Below are 19,556 nucleotides of genomic sequence, written 5' to 3' on the forward strand. Positions count from 1 at the left end.
GGATTCTAAATAGATGGCCAAACCGCTCTTATGATCGGATTCCTCTATATGAGGGATTCTTGATCTTGAAGGTGGATATTTGACATTATTACAGTGTTCTTAATACTGTCCCATCTGTTTCTGCCCTTGGGTGCTGTATTTCTGTTGCCTAGATCTTTTTTTTATAGGGGAATCAAGTATCTTAGAAAAGTTAGAAATGATTAATACGTCAAAAAAATAAACAATAAACAATGGATTAAGCTAAAACTAACATTTATTTATCTCAATTCAGCGAATGCAAATCAAAATATAAGGTAAACACTACCTTACTTTTTGAAATATAACTCATGTACAAAAAATATAAAATTTCTTATAATATACATAAATAGATTTATCAATACTGTCTATAATTTCCATAATATCCACCCTGCCCAGGAGGTTTCTGGTAACTGTAAGGTCCCCCTTGGCTGCTGTACATAGCAGGTTGATAAGGCTGGTTGGCATTGTATGGAGGATATGAGTTAACAACAGGTGCTCCATGCAAGTATCCATGTGGTACCTGTTCAGAATTATAATATGACTCAGGAACTGTTTTATAATCATTCGGTGTTCCAGAATAAGTTCCACCTTCATAAGCATTTTGAAAACCACTCACTCTTGTGGCAGCAGAATAGGGGTCTTGACTCACACCATGAGACCACTGTTTGTTCCCTGACCAATCGTTATTCCCACCCATTTCAGGACCACCAGCCCATGGACCTTCTTTAAAATTAGGGTTATCAACTTGACCAGGGTAGTTATGTTGTAAAGAAGGAGCAAAAGATTCAGATGACTGAAGATTGGGAGGCTTAGCAACTGAATATGTATACTCACTTTTACTGGGTTGGAGTGGATTTCTTTCATTTACGGATACAATTCTGGGATCATTTTTGAAAGATCTTGTTTGAGAATATGTAGGTGTAACTGATAGTTTTCCTGGATTACTAAAACTGTGGCGAGATAATGTATTATTTTCATCTAAAATATCTGGAGGCAAATTCAGCCTTATTTCTTTTTTCCTTTCATCTTCTTTCTTTCTAAATTTTTCACTGACAGACTTATAAACATCGTCAACACTGTAATCATCTTCAGTACTGTCACTATCTACAGCATAAGGTTTGGATAAAGCATTGCCTTCAGCAATAGGATTTGTACCACCAGTCCTTGAAGAGAAAGGAGACAATCTACCATCTCTTATATTTTTACTTGGTATGCTGTCAGATTTTTTATCACTCACAAACGACTGCTGCGTTAAGCCAACAGCAACATACTGCCTTAGTTTTTCAACTCTCTGGGGATCCTTACTTTCCAAGTCTTTAAGTAATAATATTAAATTTTGTTGTTCATCTCTATTGAGAGACTTAAATTTAACTAAGCGCTCTTTGAGATCTTGATCAGACATTGAATCATTTGAATCCTCATCATCTTTTTCTTGAACAATATCTGATTTATTACTAGGCGCAGTAATATTTTTAATAGATGGTTCAATTTTCTTATCAGCAACAGTATCTAACAGTTTAGTGGGATTAGATAAGGGAGCAATCGTATATGGGAGTTTAACAAGGGAAGCAGGAACCTGCGGAAGGGTGGCCATATTGACAACTTCTGAGGGAATATTTTCAACAGGAACAACTGCTGGCGAAACTAAGGTTTTTTGAGCAGAAGCAATAAGATTTCCAAGAAGTTCATTTATGTGTGAATTGGCAGTGGATTTCTGAATATTTAATTGGGATATGAAAGATGTAGATGACTGATTTAGATTGGCATTTGAAGATGTAGCAATGCCAACAACAGCATTTATAAGTTCTTCAAGTTCCTGTTGAGAAACATCAGTCCAACCCTGAACAACTAGAGCCTCAGCTATTTGCTGGGCTACAGCCATTTTGTTTATCATACCCACACTAGCAACTTTAACAGGCTCAGGTTGCATTACTGCAGATGATACTAATGAAGGAGCAGGTGGTACTAATGAAGGTGTGGCTGTTACTACTGAGGAAGTAGGTGGCACTTGTGAATGAGTGGAGTTTGAAGGATAAGCTGCAAGCATACTTTCAATTGTGTTAATCACAGAACGACATGAAGCTACTAAATACCTTTCAACAATTCCAGCAATGAGCTGTCCTCTTATCTTTTCTTTAAGAGTCTCAAAAAATATATGAATCTCCTCATCCTGAAGTAAAGTCATTGAATCCGTATATTTAGTTTTTTCCATGGAGAGGGCTTTAGATAAGAGTTCTAATGCCTTAGGTCCTAGGGAACCAAGCTGTTGTTCCAGAACAGAAAGCATTCTCAGGCAATGCACTATAGGAGGAGCCAAATCCCAAGAATGCTTTGCTTTTCCAGGCTTACGATTCTCTTGTTCCCGAGGGGAAGGTGATCTAACAGGCGATTTCCTCTCTTGCGAGGGAGACTTTTGTTTAGGAGCTTTTATATCAGAACCAGTTAGAGTTTTCCTAGTATTTTTAGTATCATTACCTGTAATGTCTTTTTGATTATCTGGTGTTGGAGGTGACATATCATGCAGATCACTCCTTGCGCCTTTCTCTTCTTCTGGAAACAAAGTTTTTAGTTCTTCTTTCTTTGCAATCAGTTCTTCTTCATGAAGATTTTTCATTCGTTCATCCCAAAAAGTGATCCATTCTGGTTTAAAATCGTATGAATTAGGATCTTTACCTGATTGCTGGATCTCTTTATATCGCCTATTCCAAAAACTTTTCCATTCCTCTGAATATTGTGGATGTTTCTCTGGATTTTCTCTGTAATACTTGAGTTTATCGTCCATATCCACCTCCAAATCATGTAACTTAGAGCTGTAACTTTCCATTTTAGATTTATTATGAGTTTGTGATTTCTTCCTATTTAGTTCAGGAGATTTTTCATATCTGCCTTTGGGAAGTGGGCTTTCTCTTTTTCTATAACATAAAAAAGATAAAAAAATTAACATTTAAATAAATAACGAAAAAATTGTAAATAACGTATTTTTAAAAAATACCTGTCTCTTTCTGAAGAGTATGATCTTCTATGTCTATCTCTTTCCATTCTCTTGATTTTATCTCTTGACTCATACCTATATGAAAAAAAAGTGTTATTACTAAATAAAAACAATAACTTTAAAACATTCTATATAATAATGAAGTGTAGATAGCTGACAATAGATTAATAAGTGGAAAAGATGGTCGGGGAGGGAGGAGGGGGGAGGTGCGGTCAAAGGAAAAAAATACAAATAAACAAAAATTATTTTATATATACTTTTTTTTAATTTCTTGAGACTGGTATTTATTTTTTAAATAAATTAATTGGTATCCATTTATGTCTCAACACACTTTATTATATCATCAACAGTTCAATGTTTCGGCCAATTTGGCCATCCTCAAGGACATCTTGAACATATCTTAAATATAAATTTACACCTCACACCCAATTCTTTAAAAAAGATTTTGCAGGCTATTCTGTCCAGGTCATTAATTACAAGTCAAATTACCCAATTTTGTCACAATTTCATTAATTTTTAACCTTTTTATTTTTAGACCAACTTAATGTTTGTTTATATGATAGTTGATAGTGTTAAGTTGATCTAAAAATAAAAAGTTTAAAAATTAATGAAATTGTGAGAAAATAGGGTAATATTAATAGTAATTAATGGCCTATGCAGAATAGCCTACAAAAACCTTTTTAAAAGTATTGAATGTGAGATGTAAATTTATATTTAAGATTGTTGTTGAGGATGGCCAAATTGTTGGACTGTTAGTGATGTAATAAAGAGTGTTGAGACATAAATGGATACCAATTAATTTGTTCAAAAATTATTTATTCGTGCTGATGAGTTTCAGGTCTTCATCAGGTAGCTTTCAACAGAGATCCTGTTGAGATCAAGTTAAGTTCTTCAGTTTAGCCAGAATTGCTGTCGAAAGCTCCCTGATGAAGACATGAAACCCAGGTCGAAACATCAGCATTTGTGTTTTATTTTTGTTGCTGACCGCACCCCTCCTCTCCTATCTCCACTTATTCTATATAATACTTTTTCCAAAAGAACAATGTGAAAATAAGCAATTTTTAGGAAGATTTTATTATCGGAGTGACTAAAAATAATACTCAAAAGACTGGAAATAAAAATGATATTAAAAAAAAATAATGATTTAAAGACTATTTTTTTTTTTCAAGTACCGGCCAGCAAGGACCACGCGAATATCATTTCCGATTTATCCTCAAACCTTCCGCCTTCCTTTTACTCCAATACTCTTTCAGATCCTGGACTGTTCCTTCCGCTCTTCCTTAGTCCATTTTCTCCTTCTTTCCCACAAGAACCCCCAACCTCTTTTAGTCTATTCCCAAAATGCTCTCTATCCAAGGAGTCTTCATGTGTTATTTTTAGTCTACCAATTCCTCTTTCACTTGTTTTACATACCCCCCCTATACTTTTATAGCTGGGGACTTTGTTGAAAATTTAATTTTTATTATTATTTATTTTATTTTTTTGGATTATTTGAGAAAGGTTCATTATCAAAAATAATAAACCAAAACATAATTAAACATTTTCAAATTTTTTTTTTTAACGATTCTGACATTAGAAAATACTAATCAATAATTGACACCCTAGTAAATACTTCAAATGAACATGGTGTTTTTCATAATTAACTTTACAACATTTTTTTAAAAGACAATGTGAAAATTAATAGTAAAAATATTTATTGTTGACAAATACTGTGATGTCGGTCAGGTAAACTTAAGAATGTACTTTCATTAGTGTATTTGATTCTAGATATCTCTTGAGCAACCTATACTTCCTTTGTCTTGTGGTCTTTTAAGAGTTAAGTTGGTCGGGTCCACTGCAGTTTTTCATTCAAATATAAAAGGATTGTACTCTTTCAGTGGCTTGCTAATGAAACTGCACCTCCATGAGAATACTAAATCGAGTTTTCCTTAGCACTTTGGTCCTTAGATTTCCCAAAGTAAGAACCAATAGAACTAACACATAATCAAGCTTACCTTGCCCTATCACGATCTTTTTCCCTTGATAGCGATCGTCTCGCCTTTGGAAATGACTTTAGCCTGTCACTAGCATCCCTTGATCCACTGGTGTAGATAGGATCACGGAAATAACGATGCCTTGATCTTGACCTGCTTCGATGTCTATCTCCCCTAAAAAATAATACCACTGATATGCATATGAATTGTTAATTACGATGAAAAGAATTAATTTAACTTTTACTATAAATAAATTTAATAATTGATAAAATGGTGCACAGTATCACAAAACAGTAAACAATTTAAAAAAGAACCTTTTATATATACATAAGTTAAAGTAGTGTATGAAATTTTATGAAAAAAATACTGGCCGTTTTTATACTAATCTTCAACTTCAGGCCAAATCAAAAAATACATACACACAAGGGTAAGGGAAAGTAGAGGATATAATTTGCTAAAATCATTTAGGTGACAACTTTAAAAATGTCTTCAAAATAGATTTTGGGAGGTGTCATATACACCTGGTACTAGATGTATGTGGGTCAGTCCTCTCCAGTGACTTTTATTTACTTCATGATACCATTCACTTAATAAAATCATCATTAACATTAAAATAATTCAAAAACTCGCACCTAAAAGGAGGTGTTCTTCTCCTTTCAATAGAACGACCTCTTCTTCTCAAAGGTGAACGCATTCTTCCTAAAGGTGAATGCATTCTTCCTAAAGGTGAACGCATTCTTCCTAAAGGCGAACGCATTCTTCCTCTACCCCTGGACCTGGATCTAGACCGTAATGGTGACCTGGATCGGTGTCGCATCATCCTTGATGGGTCAGATTGAGCAGAAATCATTGACGTGGATTGTACTTCAATAGATTCATTGTTAGCTGAAAAGAGTGATAAATCATTGTAAGCAAATCAATCCCACATTATTTAAGCAAGATGAGAAATCATCAGGAATATAAAAGAGCCATTCCTGATGATAACAAGTTGATTTGAGACCCACAACCTCAGATTTAGATGAAACTTGGCACAGTTACTATCTTGATAACACCTGCAAAATTTCTATGAACAATCATTTCGAGTTTTCGTAAAATTAACTTTTCAGTTTTAATATTTATACTGTTGATTTTCGGTGCTATCTAAAGTCTCAGGAAGCTCGCCTCTAATGAGTACTAACACCTTTAAATATTTTACTATTCAAGAAACCATTATGAAATTTGTGTGTGAAAACACAGTACTGAAATTAATGTATACATATTTAAAAAACATACTAAAATCATGTAATTTCAACCCTTGAGCAGAAATTAGTTCACATAACATCCCATAACCTTTTTAATTATCATCTATATTTTTTATTTATCTAGTAGCCTATATATTTATGATTATCAAAAACAAATACGACTATTCTAAAATCTCTGAGACTATAGATATATATTGTGGTTTTTGTTAAACAAAATAACCGTTTGTTAAAATTTTTAAAAATTATATTTAAATATCTTTAGTTTTTAGAGGGGTTGAGATAGGTTACTAAAAGCATCTTTGGAAGATCACTGATTGACCGTGTATAATAATAAAAGGAAGATGGTCGAAAAAGAAAAACTCAAATAGACATAATGCTATTTATTATGACCCGTTTCGCCCCACGTTGCAGGGCCTCAATCAGGGCTAAAAAAAGATAGAAACATTTAAATGGGGTAAAAACAAATGAACAAAGTCAATTAAGAATTATAAAAAAATAATTGTACAGTGAAGGTTAAAATTAAATAAGAATAACAAAAGCTTTTAGACAATTAAAGAAAATAAAAATAACAACAGATAAAAAAGAATTATAAAAATACTGGAATACAAGAGATGGAAAAAGGGAATAAGAGTAAAATCAAACATTTTTTAAATTCTTAATTGACAATGTTATTTTTTTTTTTAGCCCATTTAAATGTTTGTATCTTTTTTTAGCCGTGCAACGTGGGGCGAGACGTTGGCTCATAGTAAGTAGCATTACGACTATTTGAGTTTTTCTTTGACCGCACCTGGATCATCTCTCTTTTAAGAGCATCTTTCTCTGTTTTTAGTTATTACACATATACTTAAATAAATAGCTTTTGAGAAAAATATTTGTAAATGTGTTGTTAAAGTTTTCCAAGGCTTCAGAGAGCTCAAAATTAATAAAACTAAAAACATAATTTAACAAAAACTAATAATGAATAGGGGAAGAAAAAAATGCAGATGTGATTAGAATAGTAATACAACCAACTGTGCCAAGTATCAAATAAATCTGAGAGATGGTGTTAATATGTTATATCAGTGTACTCTAATTGTGAGAGAACATGTGATAAAAAGTAACATAAGTATTAAAGCAATACAGACAACTCCTGATTATCCGTAGAGTGGCATGATTGCCGTGGATAACCCACATTAAAAAAAAAAAGGTTGTAGAACCAGAAAAAACACATTGCTTTGCAAAAAAAAAATGTAATAAAATTTAAAAATTAATTTACAATAACAAGAAGTAATAATAAATAAATATGTGATTGTACATAAAAATAATAATTAGTTTTTTAAAATAACTAATTATTTTGTTTTTGGGCACTTTTGTTTTTTGTTCTTTGGTTATAAAATACTTTCTTTTAATCTGAGATTGGATTTTGAGCAGGCCTTAACAATTCATCTATCTGGTCAATAATGTCATTTTCTTCAATGTTTTCTTTTCTACAATTCAGCTTGTGTAGCAGTTTCTTGTTCTTCACATGTTGTTTTATTATTGTTTAAATCATTCTTCACACTTGGCAGTAGTTTTATATAAGAGTTTAAGAGAGTAGATGGTTTTATTTATTTCCATGGTTTTATTCATTTCTATAAATAATATCTAAAGATGATATACCTCTTCGATCTTTTTTTAGCAAGTAAGGCAGGTAAATGTCACCTTCTCTGTTTCAGTAAATATACCTGTACTGTTTCTGCATGTACTTATAAAACTTATCTTTTTCATTTATGTTACCACGGATAATCGAGGGTTGACTATATAACAGTTAGAACATCAAGTCCGAAGAAAATCTACATTTAATAGAAAAATAACATGTTAATTAGGAAATGAATGCTTTCAATATTTATTGAAATTGAAATTAGAACTTATCAGAAAGACTAATGTTTCATGCCATAAAATAGTTGTTTGACAATTAAAAAAATATTTATAATTAGATAATAAATAATAAAACCCTTACACTAAAACACAAATACTACCTAAATATGGAAATTAGCTAGAGAATAAGAAAAATCTATTTGAGCCACAGCATGACAGTCTTATATTTTGCTTTTCCAAAATATTAATTTTTTTAGGCTGCCTATTTCATTTACAAATAAATAAGAACAGCAATAAATCCTTTGTACACTAAATGGATAATATGTATATATTTTTTTTTCTATAAAAAATAATAATACGTGGTCCGACAGATCCACCTGTACAAAGCAGTAACAGCTATCGCCAACCACATTGTGTGGTAATAACTTTTGAACAGACAATTAAAATTTATGAATTAAATTTTTTTTAATATTTATTAACTGGTAACATTCAGTACTTTCTCCTTGGTTTATAAATGAAGAGTCCACAATAAGAGTGGTTTAAGTAAAAAATAATTTGAACATAGATAACTGAGGTTCAATGTTTCAATTTTAATTACATAATGAAATTTCACAATATAATGATCAAGAAAATTTATTTCAAATCTCTAAAAATTCTTGGAAATAAATTATTTTTTCCAAAAAAATTAACTAGTCAACTGGTTTGATGAAAAAAAAATCTTGATCAAAAATTAGAAGAAAAAACAATGAAGCAAAGATTACCTAAAATACAATATATGATATTACCATTTAATAGTACTTCTCTTTTCACCTCACAAGTTCTCCAGTTAATTTCAATTTTCACAAAAAGTGAACTAAAATTATTCTCATGGACTCCTCGAATGTAATTACAATTTTAAATCCTTTGAAATTCAAGTTCATTGTTTAATAGAACAGGTATGCTATCATACACGTTACATTCCTAACATAACTACCATGTAGCAAAAAATATATACATATAAAATTATCATTTTTTCCTTATTTTTTAAAAATTAAATATGATTCTTTTGTTGAAATATAATTGCTTGATGCTATTTGTCTCATACCTACCGTGTAGCCTTTTTATAGGTTAATGATTTCAATAGTTTGAGAACCTTGAAAAATGCCTATTTTTGGCTACTTTTGAATATTTAAAAGTATTTTAAAATAAGTTTAATATAAACTGAGTTAAGGTTAATTGCAATATTATCTTTTAGTAATACATTGAAATGATTTATAACTACTTTGAGATTTAAGTGTTTAATTGTTCATTAATAATTAATTTCCAATAAGTACACAAATATACAGTGAAATATCTAGTTGCTTAATTAAGAAATTTTCCTGTTTTCATTTAAGAAAAGAAATTAGAAGTGCTGAGCATAAACCAGATTTTATTCATAAGGACAAACAATACCAGTGATATTTACGAGGAGGCTTTACTTTTCATGAACTCTAAAACATCTGGCATTCACTCAGAGAATGTTTTCTTTTTTCTTAATAGCTAAGTATAGTTTTTATACTTCCTGAAAAAAAAAAAACAGTAATACTAACATGGGTCAAATTTAACTTCATCGTCATTTTTATTGTTATTGAGTTGTTTATTTGGTTGTTCAGTTGCTTTTTTCCTACCAAGAGATCGTTCAGGTTTTCCAATACTAAAACTAAGCTTGCCATAATACTTATCTTGATTTGGCACATTATTGGCATTATCCCCTTTCTGTTTTTCTGGGAATGTTTTAGAAGTATCATTCCTATAAAATCAATTTCGATTTGAAAAAAATCCTTTAAAAACATTTAAATTTTTAAAATAAATGTGAACGATTATTTGATTACTTGTTAAAACCACAGTTACTTTCTTCAATACCATCTGGTTTCCTGTTCTTGAATGGATTCAATACTTCATCTGCAATAAAATACAAAACAAATGAAAAAAACAAAACATAAGTAGTAATACAATATTAAAAAACAGGCTAATAGGTCTTGGTTGACTCTGTATAACTATTTAAGGTGTCATATAAAATATTCCTTAATATACATTGTTATTTTATGTTAACTGAACCTACATGAATAATATTTACCCAGATAAAGAAGAATATTTTGATGACCATCTTATGTCACATTTCTGAATTTTAATAATATAAAAGATTTTGATAAAAACCAATTATGAAAAATATTAATACAAATTAATAAGAACAAAGCGATGAAAAAGGCATACTGAAAATACATCATCTGCAACAGCTTACAGAGCTTAATAATTCATATGTACAAAAGAACTATGTTAAAAGTCATAGAATTTAAAATGTTTAATTAGGAACATAAAATTGTACCCAACTAGTAAAAGAAGTTGAAAAAACTTTCAATTGTCAACTAAATAGTTATGATACATAAGGCATTAGTGATACCTCATCCCAAGAAATTAAAGATTCATTTGCTAGCCGCCTTAAGAGGTCAGCAGTTAGGGCGGGTTTTTTTTCAGGCGCTTTTTAAATATTGCTCGATTTAACTATCTTAAAGTCTCTCCTTCCCGTTTTAAGCTAATATTTCAAAAGTAATATAGGACCGTCACACCCGGGGGTGGGCAGGTCCGGCGGGGAAAGATTGCCTTTTTTTGTGTTATGATCTCCTCTTGTGAGATTGTGACATGTCTTGCATATACCAACCTATTCGCTATAATTGTCTGTTTAAAAAGTCAGATAAGTAAGGCTGCGGGTTTCATGCTGTTTTTCAATTTCAGGCGCTTTTTAAATATTGCTCGATTTAACTATCTTAAAGTCTCTCCTTCCCGTTTTAAGCTAATATTTCAAAAGTGATATAGGACCACTAAACAGACACTGTTAAACACATAACTTTATTTCAAATAGGGCTTTGAAAAAAAATTCATTGTGATTTCTCATTAGCAATAATGAGAGGCATTTCTAAAACAGTTTGAACATTTTTTAAGTTCAAAGTGAAATGTTTCTATTAATTGAAAAGAACTTGTTTTCTAAAAATAAATAAAACAATAGGGTTGTGGTAAACAGTGAGTAATTAAATGAGATTAAATGGAAATAGTTTCTAGTGAAAAAATGTAAATATAGATTTATAGAATTCTATTCCATTAGAATAGTAACCAGTTTTAAGAGTTTAAATTTCAGACCGTTTACTCATAAGCTTTAGATGGTTTAAACAATACAGTGATTTTACAAGATAATATTTATAAACTGTGGAAAATTAACATGTGTACCAGGCCTGATAAAATAGAATAAAATTTACTAGAATATGATAGTACAAATATTAAAACTTGGTTGTACAAAAACAAGTTACAATACCAACTATCTAACATGAAAAACAAAATAGAAGAGCTAAATGCAATAAATAGGCTTGACTGTTGAAAATTGTGAGAAAATATATTGGAGACATCCAAAAAACTGGAAACTGTGATTAAACAGCACATCACAAACTGTAAAAATGTCAAACATATAAATTGCACTGCACTGGCTAACCCCAGCATAACAATAAATTTTAACTTCTGAAACCCCACAATAATAATATGACAAAAAACTTAAAGAAGGATCCCAGAAACAATGCATATAACTAAAAATATTAATAACACAGTAAACTATAAAACAGATATAAAGAATTTAAATACACATTATGTGGATATAACAAATAGGCTGGTCATATAAATAAAAAAATAAGGTAAAATGTTAAGAAATAAAATTGTCAAATTGTAAAAAACATAATTTTAAACTTAGAAAGCAAAATGTATTACATATAGACTTATCAATACAGAGGTTAAAAAACAGCACACAGGTGTATTGATAAGTCTAAACAGGTTATGCCTAATATAGTACAATGGTTTGTGCTAGAGGGATGATTGAATGCATCAGTAGTGAAGGATATTATCTAAATGGTGTGATAGAAAATGTTTTAAATTATATGTATATTAACAGGAATATTTCATACTAAAAATAAATACAATTGACAAATATGAGGTAAATATGGATTATAGGATTTTGATTATATACATATAATATATAGAAAAAACTTGATAATATTGAATTAATGGTTACGATTGTAGGATGCAAGTACATGAGTATGGGGTATATCCCGCAATGTTGTACAAAGTATAGAATAGCATTATGTTCTAATTGGAAGTTTTTTCACCGTAGCATATTGACAAATTAATACAAACAACTTCTAAAAAAGATAATCCACAATGATGACAATAATTTTTTTGGATGTTTTACAACTCTCCATTAACGATTCGTTGTAGGGTGTTAGAACCTGTAAGAGTTGAGAAGGAATGGAGCCAAAACAGCAGAACATATAAGATATTAACTAGGAAACCAATAATATACTACAATAATTTGATAGACTCTTAGATTACAAGACAGTTTAATGAGAATAACAGTGACTTAATTTTATTTAATTTTCATAAAAAAAAAAAAAAAAAATGTAAACGATCAGAACATTACTTATGTTCAGTGCTAAGAGGATGATAATGAGCCTTTCGATATTTTACAAAGTTAAGAAATGAAATATAAATTATATATTTGCTAAAATCAAACAAGATTCAGTTTAAAAGGTTTATACTTTACCACCTTTTGAATTTATAATCTTCTGAAAATTTTCTGGAGGATGATGAGGAAGCCGAAGCCTGCTCATGTGAACGGGATGTGATAAATGCATAAGCATAACCCTCTCGGTCCTGAAGATTTTGGGAGGGACACAGACTTGACACTTCCATTTTTCATATCCACAGTTTTCAAGCTCTGTGAAAATATATCCATAGCGACCATCACTAAGAAGTACTGTTTCACTTAAAGCCTTTTTCACTTCAATGGCCTATCAAACAACAAATAAAACAGAATATCTCAGAGCAAAAAAGAAAAAGAAGAAAGATTGTTTCAATAATGTTAGTAAATAAAATTCATTTAATCGAATTAAAACGGCAAAGGGAAAAGAGACAAATTCCTGAATTAAATTATTGACAAACAAATGTGAAATTAAATTATAACATCTTCACAATTATATAATAACAATGATATTACTGTATAATATGAACAAGCCATTTACTAATACCTTATATTCAGACAAAATTAACAAAAAAAAATTAATTAACAATCACATAAAATGTAAATAAACAAAAGTAATACTTTTTCTAATAATAAAGTAAAGCATTGATACATTTAAATAATAAAAATCCTGCCATAGCCACTCCCAAGTTTAGTTGTGATAGGAAAGCTGCACTGCAGCCTGAAGTGCACCAGCTCAGGACAGCAGTTGTCAACTTCAAACTTGTCAAGATCCAAACAGAGAGAAGTTGGCAAGGAGGCAAATCCTCCATCGAGCTCTCAGTGCGGCAGACCTATTCTTTGCCTATCCAGGATACACCATTCTTATCATTGAGATCAACCTACCATCTTACTTTATTATTAAATCATTATTATAAAATTTTAAAGACTTTTTTTTTTTAATAAGTATGTTTTTGAAGATAGCCCGATTCTAATACTTATTACTCTCTGTAATTTTTATCAGAATTTCTCCCTGATGTTATCTTCATTTGATACATGTATTTATTTATTCTTTTGCAAGTTAGTATAATTTGCTCTATTAACTTTCCATGTTGCAACCAGTGTAAATAAGTACCTCGTTTTGATTGTTGATTTTTTTTTTAAGTTACTTATAATTAGTAACGATCAATAATATACTAAACAGTTTAACATGACGAGTAACTGGATGTTTTTTCTCTTCTTCATTTCTTCTTTCTTCTCTTCATAACACTCCTAGCAACGAGGATCTTAATCCATGCCCTGAGGCTCTCTACAGGAAGTAACTGGAACAACAGTCTTTAAAGAATATTAGATACACTCATGTACTTACACACGATAAGATGTATATCTAACTATCTTTCTTCAATGGAAGAAGTAGGAAAAATAAGGGAATCAGTTGGAATTTATGAATAAGTTAACAGCAACAGAAGTTGGGGAATAATGTACTAGTCAAGTAGTAATGGGCTGTTTACTTTGAAATTGGGAACACTGTTTAGGGGCAGGTGGTTTATTCTTTACAGCATCAGTAATGGCCTTAATGTTAGTAGTTATGTGTGACATCATATGCCAGAAATGGCAACGTAGAGGGTATTAAAAAAATCAGTAGTTGTGAGGAAATAATGATAAGGTGCGGCACAATCAATAAAGTGTGCAGCTGAGCTTTGGGTTGCACCAAAATAGTTCCTTATTTATTAATTGTTCTCATAAATATATGATTCCCATTAGCATATAAAGAATAATAAATAAATAAAACTTCTATAGGCAGTAGTAGCATATGCGAATCTCAAGTGTAAGGTTGATACTGACACCGAATATGCCAGAAATGGCTAGGTAAAAGAGAGAACACCAGTGGTTGCTCTTTAATCCATAGATATATAGAGAAAAAAAATTTAAGCTTAAATAATGTAGATTTAATAAACATACATAAACAAATGGTTATGTATCTTTTCTGGAGTATTTAAATGGAAAAATAAATTGTGTATGGTAAGTATAAAACAACACCTATAAAATATAATTCTGACAAAGAATAATATTTTCTTAAATAAATAATTTTGAACAATAAATTCAATACATTCGTAATGTTTTGGTAAATCTATAAACTTCAGAAGTGTAGAAACATCCAGAAAATTCATTTTTGAATCAATAAAAATAAGGAGTTAATCCTCATAGATAGCAAATAAAAATAAATTATCGATAATGGTATCAAATAAATATTAGACATGGATTTCAAAAGGATAACATAGGAAAATAATTAACAATAAGATCATAATAAACAAGGAATTTATATATATAATATAGATTCATATTATTAGTTGTAAAAACTGGATCAACTACTGGAAGTAAAACACAAAACCGCCATACCTTTCTTATAAATAAATAAAATATATTTATACCAATTATGTGTCATTAATAATTTTTACTTACCTTAAATTGAAATGTTTTCCAATTATTACTCCTTAACAAAAATACGCTTCTAAAATTTTGATGAACATCAAAAGTTTTTGATTTCAGAGGAATACAAAAATAGGGGTAAGTTAGTTGTTATATAATTACAATATTTAAGATTGACTTTAAATATAAAATGAAGTTTCACACTATAAATTGTGCACCAAATAACGAATAATAACCTAATAAAAAATCTCCAACACTAATCAGCATAATAACTTAACGGACAAGAAAAAGTGTATTTTTACTCTTTCTTGACATAGTAAAAAATCCACAAAACACTTCAAGGTTCAGATCATTGAATTTAGTGGAAACCTATTACCTAGAGGGATAATAAAAATATACAACCACTATATTTCGATGCTAGGCAACAAAGACCTCGTTACTCCATTAGGATAACCAAAGATTTACAAGGTTTTTGCCATTGATTTCTATGTTTCCGAGGATTTTGTTATACCGTTTTATACTAAACGCACATTAGAAACTGAGATCTAACACATCTTGAAAGAGATAAGGCTTATAGATTCAGCTAACAACATTATTACAATGGGTGTGTAGTGATAAACTGTGGTAAGCTGTAAATAACAACCAAAAAGCTACACTTTTTTTTTTTAATCAAATAATAATAAATTTATTCTCATAATGTTAAGTGAAAATTAACAAACAGTTAATTAAAAAGAAATAATGCTCTTGACCTTGCTCGTTAGAAAATATTCTTAGTGTTTCAGAGAATTGAATCTATGTTAGTCCTTAATGACAATGTTGTTAATCAAGTGTAAATAGGTGACAGAAAAAATAACAATGGATAAAAATGTTATGTTACAAAGAACTAGCACTTCGTGAGGAATCTAAACATAGGTATAAGGCAAAATAAAATGGAGTGCATCACCAGAAGAAGAGGTCCTGGGACAAGTTCATTATTGAGGAGTCAGAAAAGAATCCCTGGGGTGTTCCACACCAAGTGGCACTGGACAAAGTCTAGCCACTACAGTTGATGGCAGCTATCAGAGTAGGAAGTGCCCAGGCAACTGCTCTGGAGGAAGCTACAAAATTGTACATAGATTATACATATCCTATAGATGATCCGTCCCAGGATAGGGCAGAAAATAGCATGGTAATACGCACATTATACCCACCAGGTACTGACCTATGTCCCCCGTGATATATATGTGACCTTCATCTAGCCGTGTACAGACAGAGGATGGGGAGGGCTTCAGAAACTAGATGGAATAGATGCTGCAATCCTCAAGAATATACCCCTTTTATAGAGGAAAAGATGATGGAGATATTTAATGAGTGTTTGAATAAGGTACATTTTCCAAGCAAGTGGAGGGAGGGTTGCAGACTTGAGAATACTCAACAAGGAAGTTGGCAAGTTTAAGGAAACGCTAACAGCCTACTGACCTATATAGTGCATAAACCCTCGAACGAACCCCATATGGCAGAAATGTCAGCGAGAGGGACAAAATAAAAATAAAAAAAAGTCAATAACGAATGAAGCTGAAAAACTCGAATCTAATGTTTATTTATGCTTATATTCAACTGGAACACTCAATTTTTAACTATCATAATTAATGTTTTAGAAAAATTAAACAAGGTGCTATGTAGGAAGTATTTCAAGTATTCTTCAAGCAAAAATCACTATTTTTCCTAAATTATGAAATAATGTCTTTATCCACTTACGGCTTTTATTACTTATTTAATGTCAGATTGAACCATGGAAGAAAGTTAGTGCTAAAGCTGCTATGCTATAAGCATTTGCCCCAATGTAGGATCAAATGTTCTGAAATACAAAATATCGGCATTATCGAAATACAAAATACACTTAGGCATTGGTAGCTCAGGTGAACATACCGCCATACCAAGCGTCCAACGTTGGAAGGTGTTCATAGTGTTGTGTAGCAGCAGCTTAAGTTTGTTCAATCTGAGGAAGAATCAAGATGCTTGGTAGAACGAAGAGAAGGAATCTAGAACTTTTTATTTATATAGAATCACAATAACAAAAGAAGAAACAATGGATTTAATAAATGGAAATAATTCAACTAAAATGTAATCTTATCTAAGTATAAATTTATATATAAGTTTTTCTTTGAAAAACAACCTATACCATTCTTAGTCCTGAAATTTAATATCAATATATAAAATTTAACCAACATCTAATTTTGGTAATTTGCGTAATGAGTGTCTTATCTTATAGTATAGGTTTTTTCTCTTTTAGCTTTTTTCCTTCTTTCATTTACAACAACAAACATATTATTTCCAAATAATACACAGATAACTAAAATGTCACACATTTATTATACATTCTACATTTAAAAATTAAAAATATTTTATATTCTAATTCCAGTAGATCTCCATTGGTTGATAATAATATATTTATTTAAATATGATTAACACATATTTTTAAGACTAAATCTAGTAAACATTTTATCAATCAATGTATCTGAACATGATATATATTTTTGTTTTGGATGGAAAAGACAACATAAATTTTTCAAACCACTTTCTGCAATTTCAATTTTCGAAATTTGATTAATAGAGAGAAACAAATTCTTTCATGTTCTCATCTTAAATTTGCTGAATTACTGAAAATAAAACTATGAGAAAGGGAATTATCTAATAATGAAAACATATTTATAGTAAACTTATGTAGTTCTGAGAAAAATTTATCAAGAGGGACCACATGTTGATTCTGAGGTATATTAAAGGAAGTTTAATACATAAATTTAAACATACCTACAATACAAATATTCATCTTTTCAAATATGCTTGTTCAAAGAATATGAATAAGAACAAATTAATATCTCAGCTAGCAACACCTAAAGTAAATTAATTATTATTGAAACAGATCAACGAATTAGTATTTTTCTAAAGAACACTTACCTTGCCTTCGGTAAATAACTAGAAGTTGAATATGAGGATACATCAACATTTTTAATAGCTTAACTACATCAGAACTTAACAAAGAAAAAATAAACGCATGTAGAAAATACGATATTGAATGCGTATATTTACAACAATGATGCCATACATAATACAATAAAAGTTATGAATTTAACCTATTTTCAACAATATAATGGTTTGAATTAAATATTTAATGATTACAATACCTGAGTTTCCCGATCCATCTCACTATTTATAAGTTGAAAATTTCGATCTCAGCACTGTATAAGTGTTTTTTCCTTTTCTTCTTCCAACAAACTAGAAGTGAGAGAAATATTAAGAGATTTAAGTTTTATTTTATGCTTCAAAAATATATAATTGTTGAGATATATATATATGTGCGTATAGGCAAAGTTTAAAACTTTTGAAGTCTTGAAATATTTTCAAACTGGAACGAGAATTTACAACTACAATATTTATAAAAATGAATTGAAATTATAAAAAAAAAAAAGCTAACAAAACTTACTGTGAAGTGAGGATCATTCTCTTCAATGTGAAATAATTGAAAACTTTGTCATGTAGAAATCTTCTTTGAAAAAAAAAAAAAAAAATGTGTTCACAATCACTAATTCAAACTGAGGCAACGAAGGAATTCACAGCTCATTTTAATTCGTAGCAACAAGAATGATGAAAGGTACATTATATTAGAAAACGAGAACAATGGTTCCGCAAAATAAGTAATCTTCAAAATTTGATTGGAATTCAAGAGAAAACATTTTCTTCAATTTATATAAACGTTTATCTTATAAAACTAGGTTAATGATCTATTTTCTACAGATTTCACATGGTATAAGTAGACATTTTATCATCGAACAGGAAAAGTTCAGATTGATAATCATTAATAGTTCAACATTTACTTACTTGGAACCATAATATACATATATATGGTTACTGAAGTAGATAAGTCTTCAAGACATCATTTGTAGTTAAAATGATTCAATTCCACAAATGTATTATAGTAAATTTCATGCAGACAGCTACAGGAAAATATAAAGTAAATAACATTATGTAGTCCTTTAAGCTAAAAGGTACTGACCTGATAATAGGCTTCCTTCAAGGAATATCAAATGATGAATTACAGTACTCGATAAAAATCTAAATAAAACAACAGTATGATATTAAAACTGAAGATCGCTGATCGAGCACTATCACAAACTAAAACTCAGGAGCTAAATCGTTCACTGATGAATAGGTCGAAAATAGCGGCTCGGTTAACTTAACCTGGGACTTACGAATCCAATGACATTCTTGCTTGGAGGAAGGAGTATAATGGAGAAGGTAAGATTTCTGGAAAAGTGAAGTAAAAAGGGCGGGGCTTAATGGACAATGTGGAAATGGTCTGAGCAGCAGGCAATCGCCGACTGCATTCTTTCTTTGATCACATCAAAGTTGAGTAATTTTATTCTTTCGAATTTCCCAAGAACCACTTAGTGAATTTTCATTTTTGAAAATAACTTTGACTAAATTTTTATTCAGTCCATATTTGCGATTAAATGAACAGTTGTACAGATTGGTACGTAAATGGAGAGAATTCCTATTTTCTCAAACGTGAATCT

At 30.3% G+C, this 19,556-nt stretch overlaps 1 protein-coding gene across 5 annotated transcripts; it reads right to left on the minus strand.

Moving 5' to 3' along the window:
- Nucleotides 1-235: 235 nt before the first annotated feature.
- LOC106686713 (uncharacterized protein CG7065) lies at nt 236-19,257 on the minus strand. Of its 5 annotated transcripts, XM_067051811.1 has the most exons (10): nt 19,037-19,257; nt 18,467-18,526; nt 18,168-18,258; nt 12,661-12,904; nt 9,911-9,980; nt 9,629-9,828; nt 5,616-5,868; nt 5,005-5,157; nt 3,011-3,085; nt 236-2,930 (listed from the first exon to the last, which is right to left on the minus strand). In XM_067051811.1, exons 3-10 carry the CDS (start codon nt 18,183-18,185, stop codon nt 374-376), a joined length of 3,570 nt encoding a protein of 1,189 aa, XP_066907912.1. In that variant the 5' UTR covers nt 18,186-18,258; nt 18,467-18,526; nt 19,037-19,257; the 3' UTR covers nt 236-373. The 5 variants fall into 5 exon arrangements, with proteins under 5 accessions (XP_066907912.1, XP_014285649.1, XP_014285651.1 ...); XM_014430163.3 differs by lacking the exon at nt 18,467-18,526; XM_014430165.3 differs by lacking the exons at nt 18,168-18,258; nt 18,467-18,526 and having other exon boundaries at nt 19,037-19,254.
- Nucleotides 19,258-19,556: the final 299 nt, after the last annotated feature.

This window comes from Halyomorpha halys, unplaced genomic scaffold (genome assembly GCF_000696795.3).
Source record: "Halyomorpha halys isolate HHAL.00 unplaced genomic scaffold, Hhal_1.1 Scaffold864.1, whole genome shotgun sequence".
NCBI lineage: Eukaryota > Metazoa > Arthropoda > Insecta > Hemiptera > Pentatomidae > Halyomorpha > Halyomorpha halys.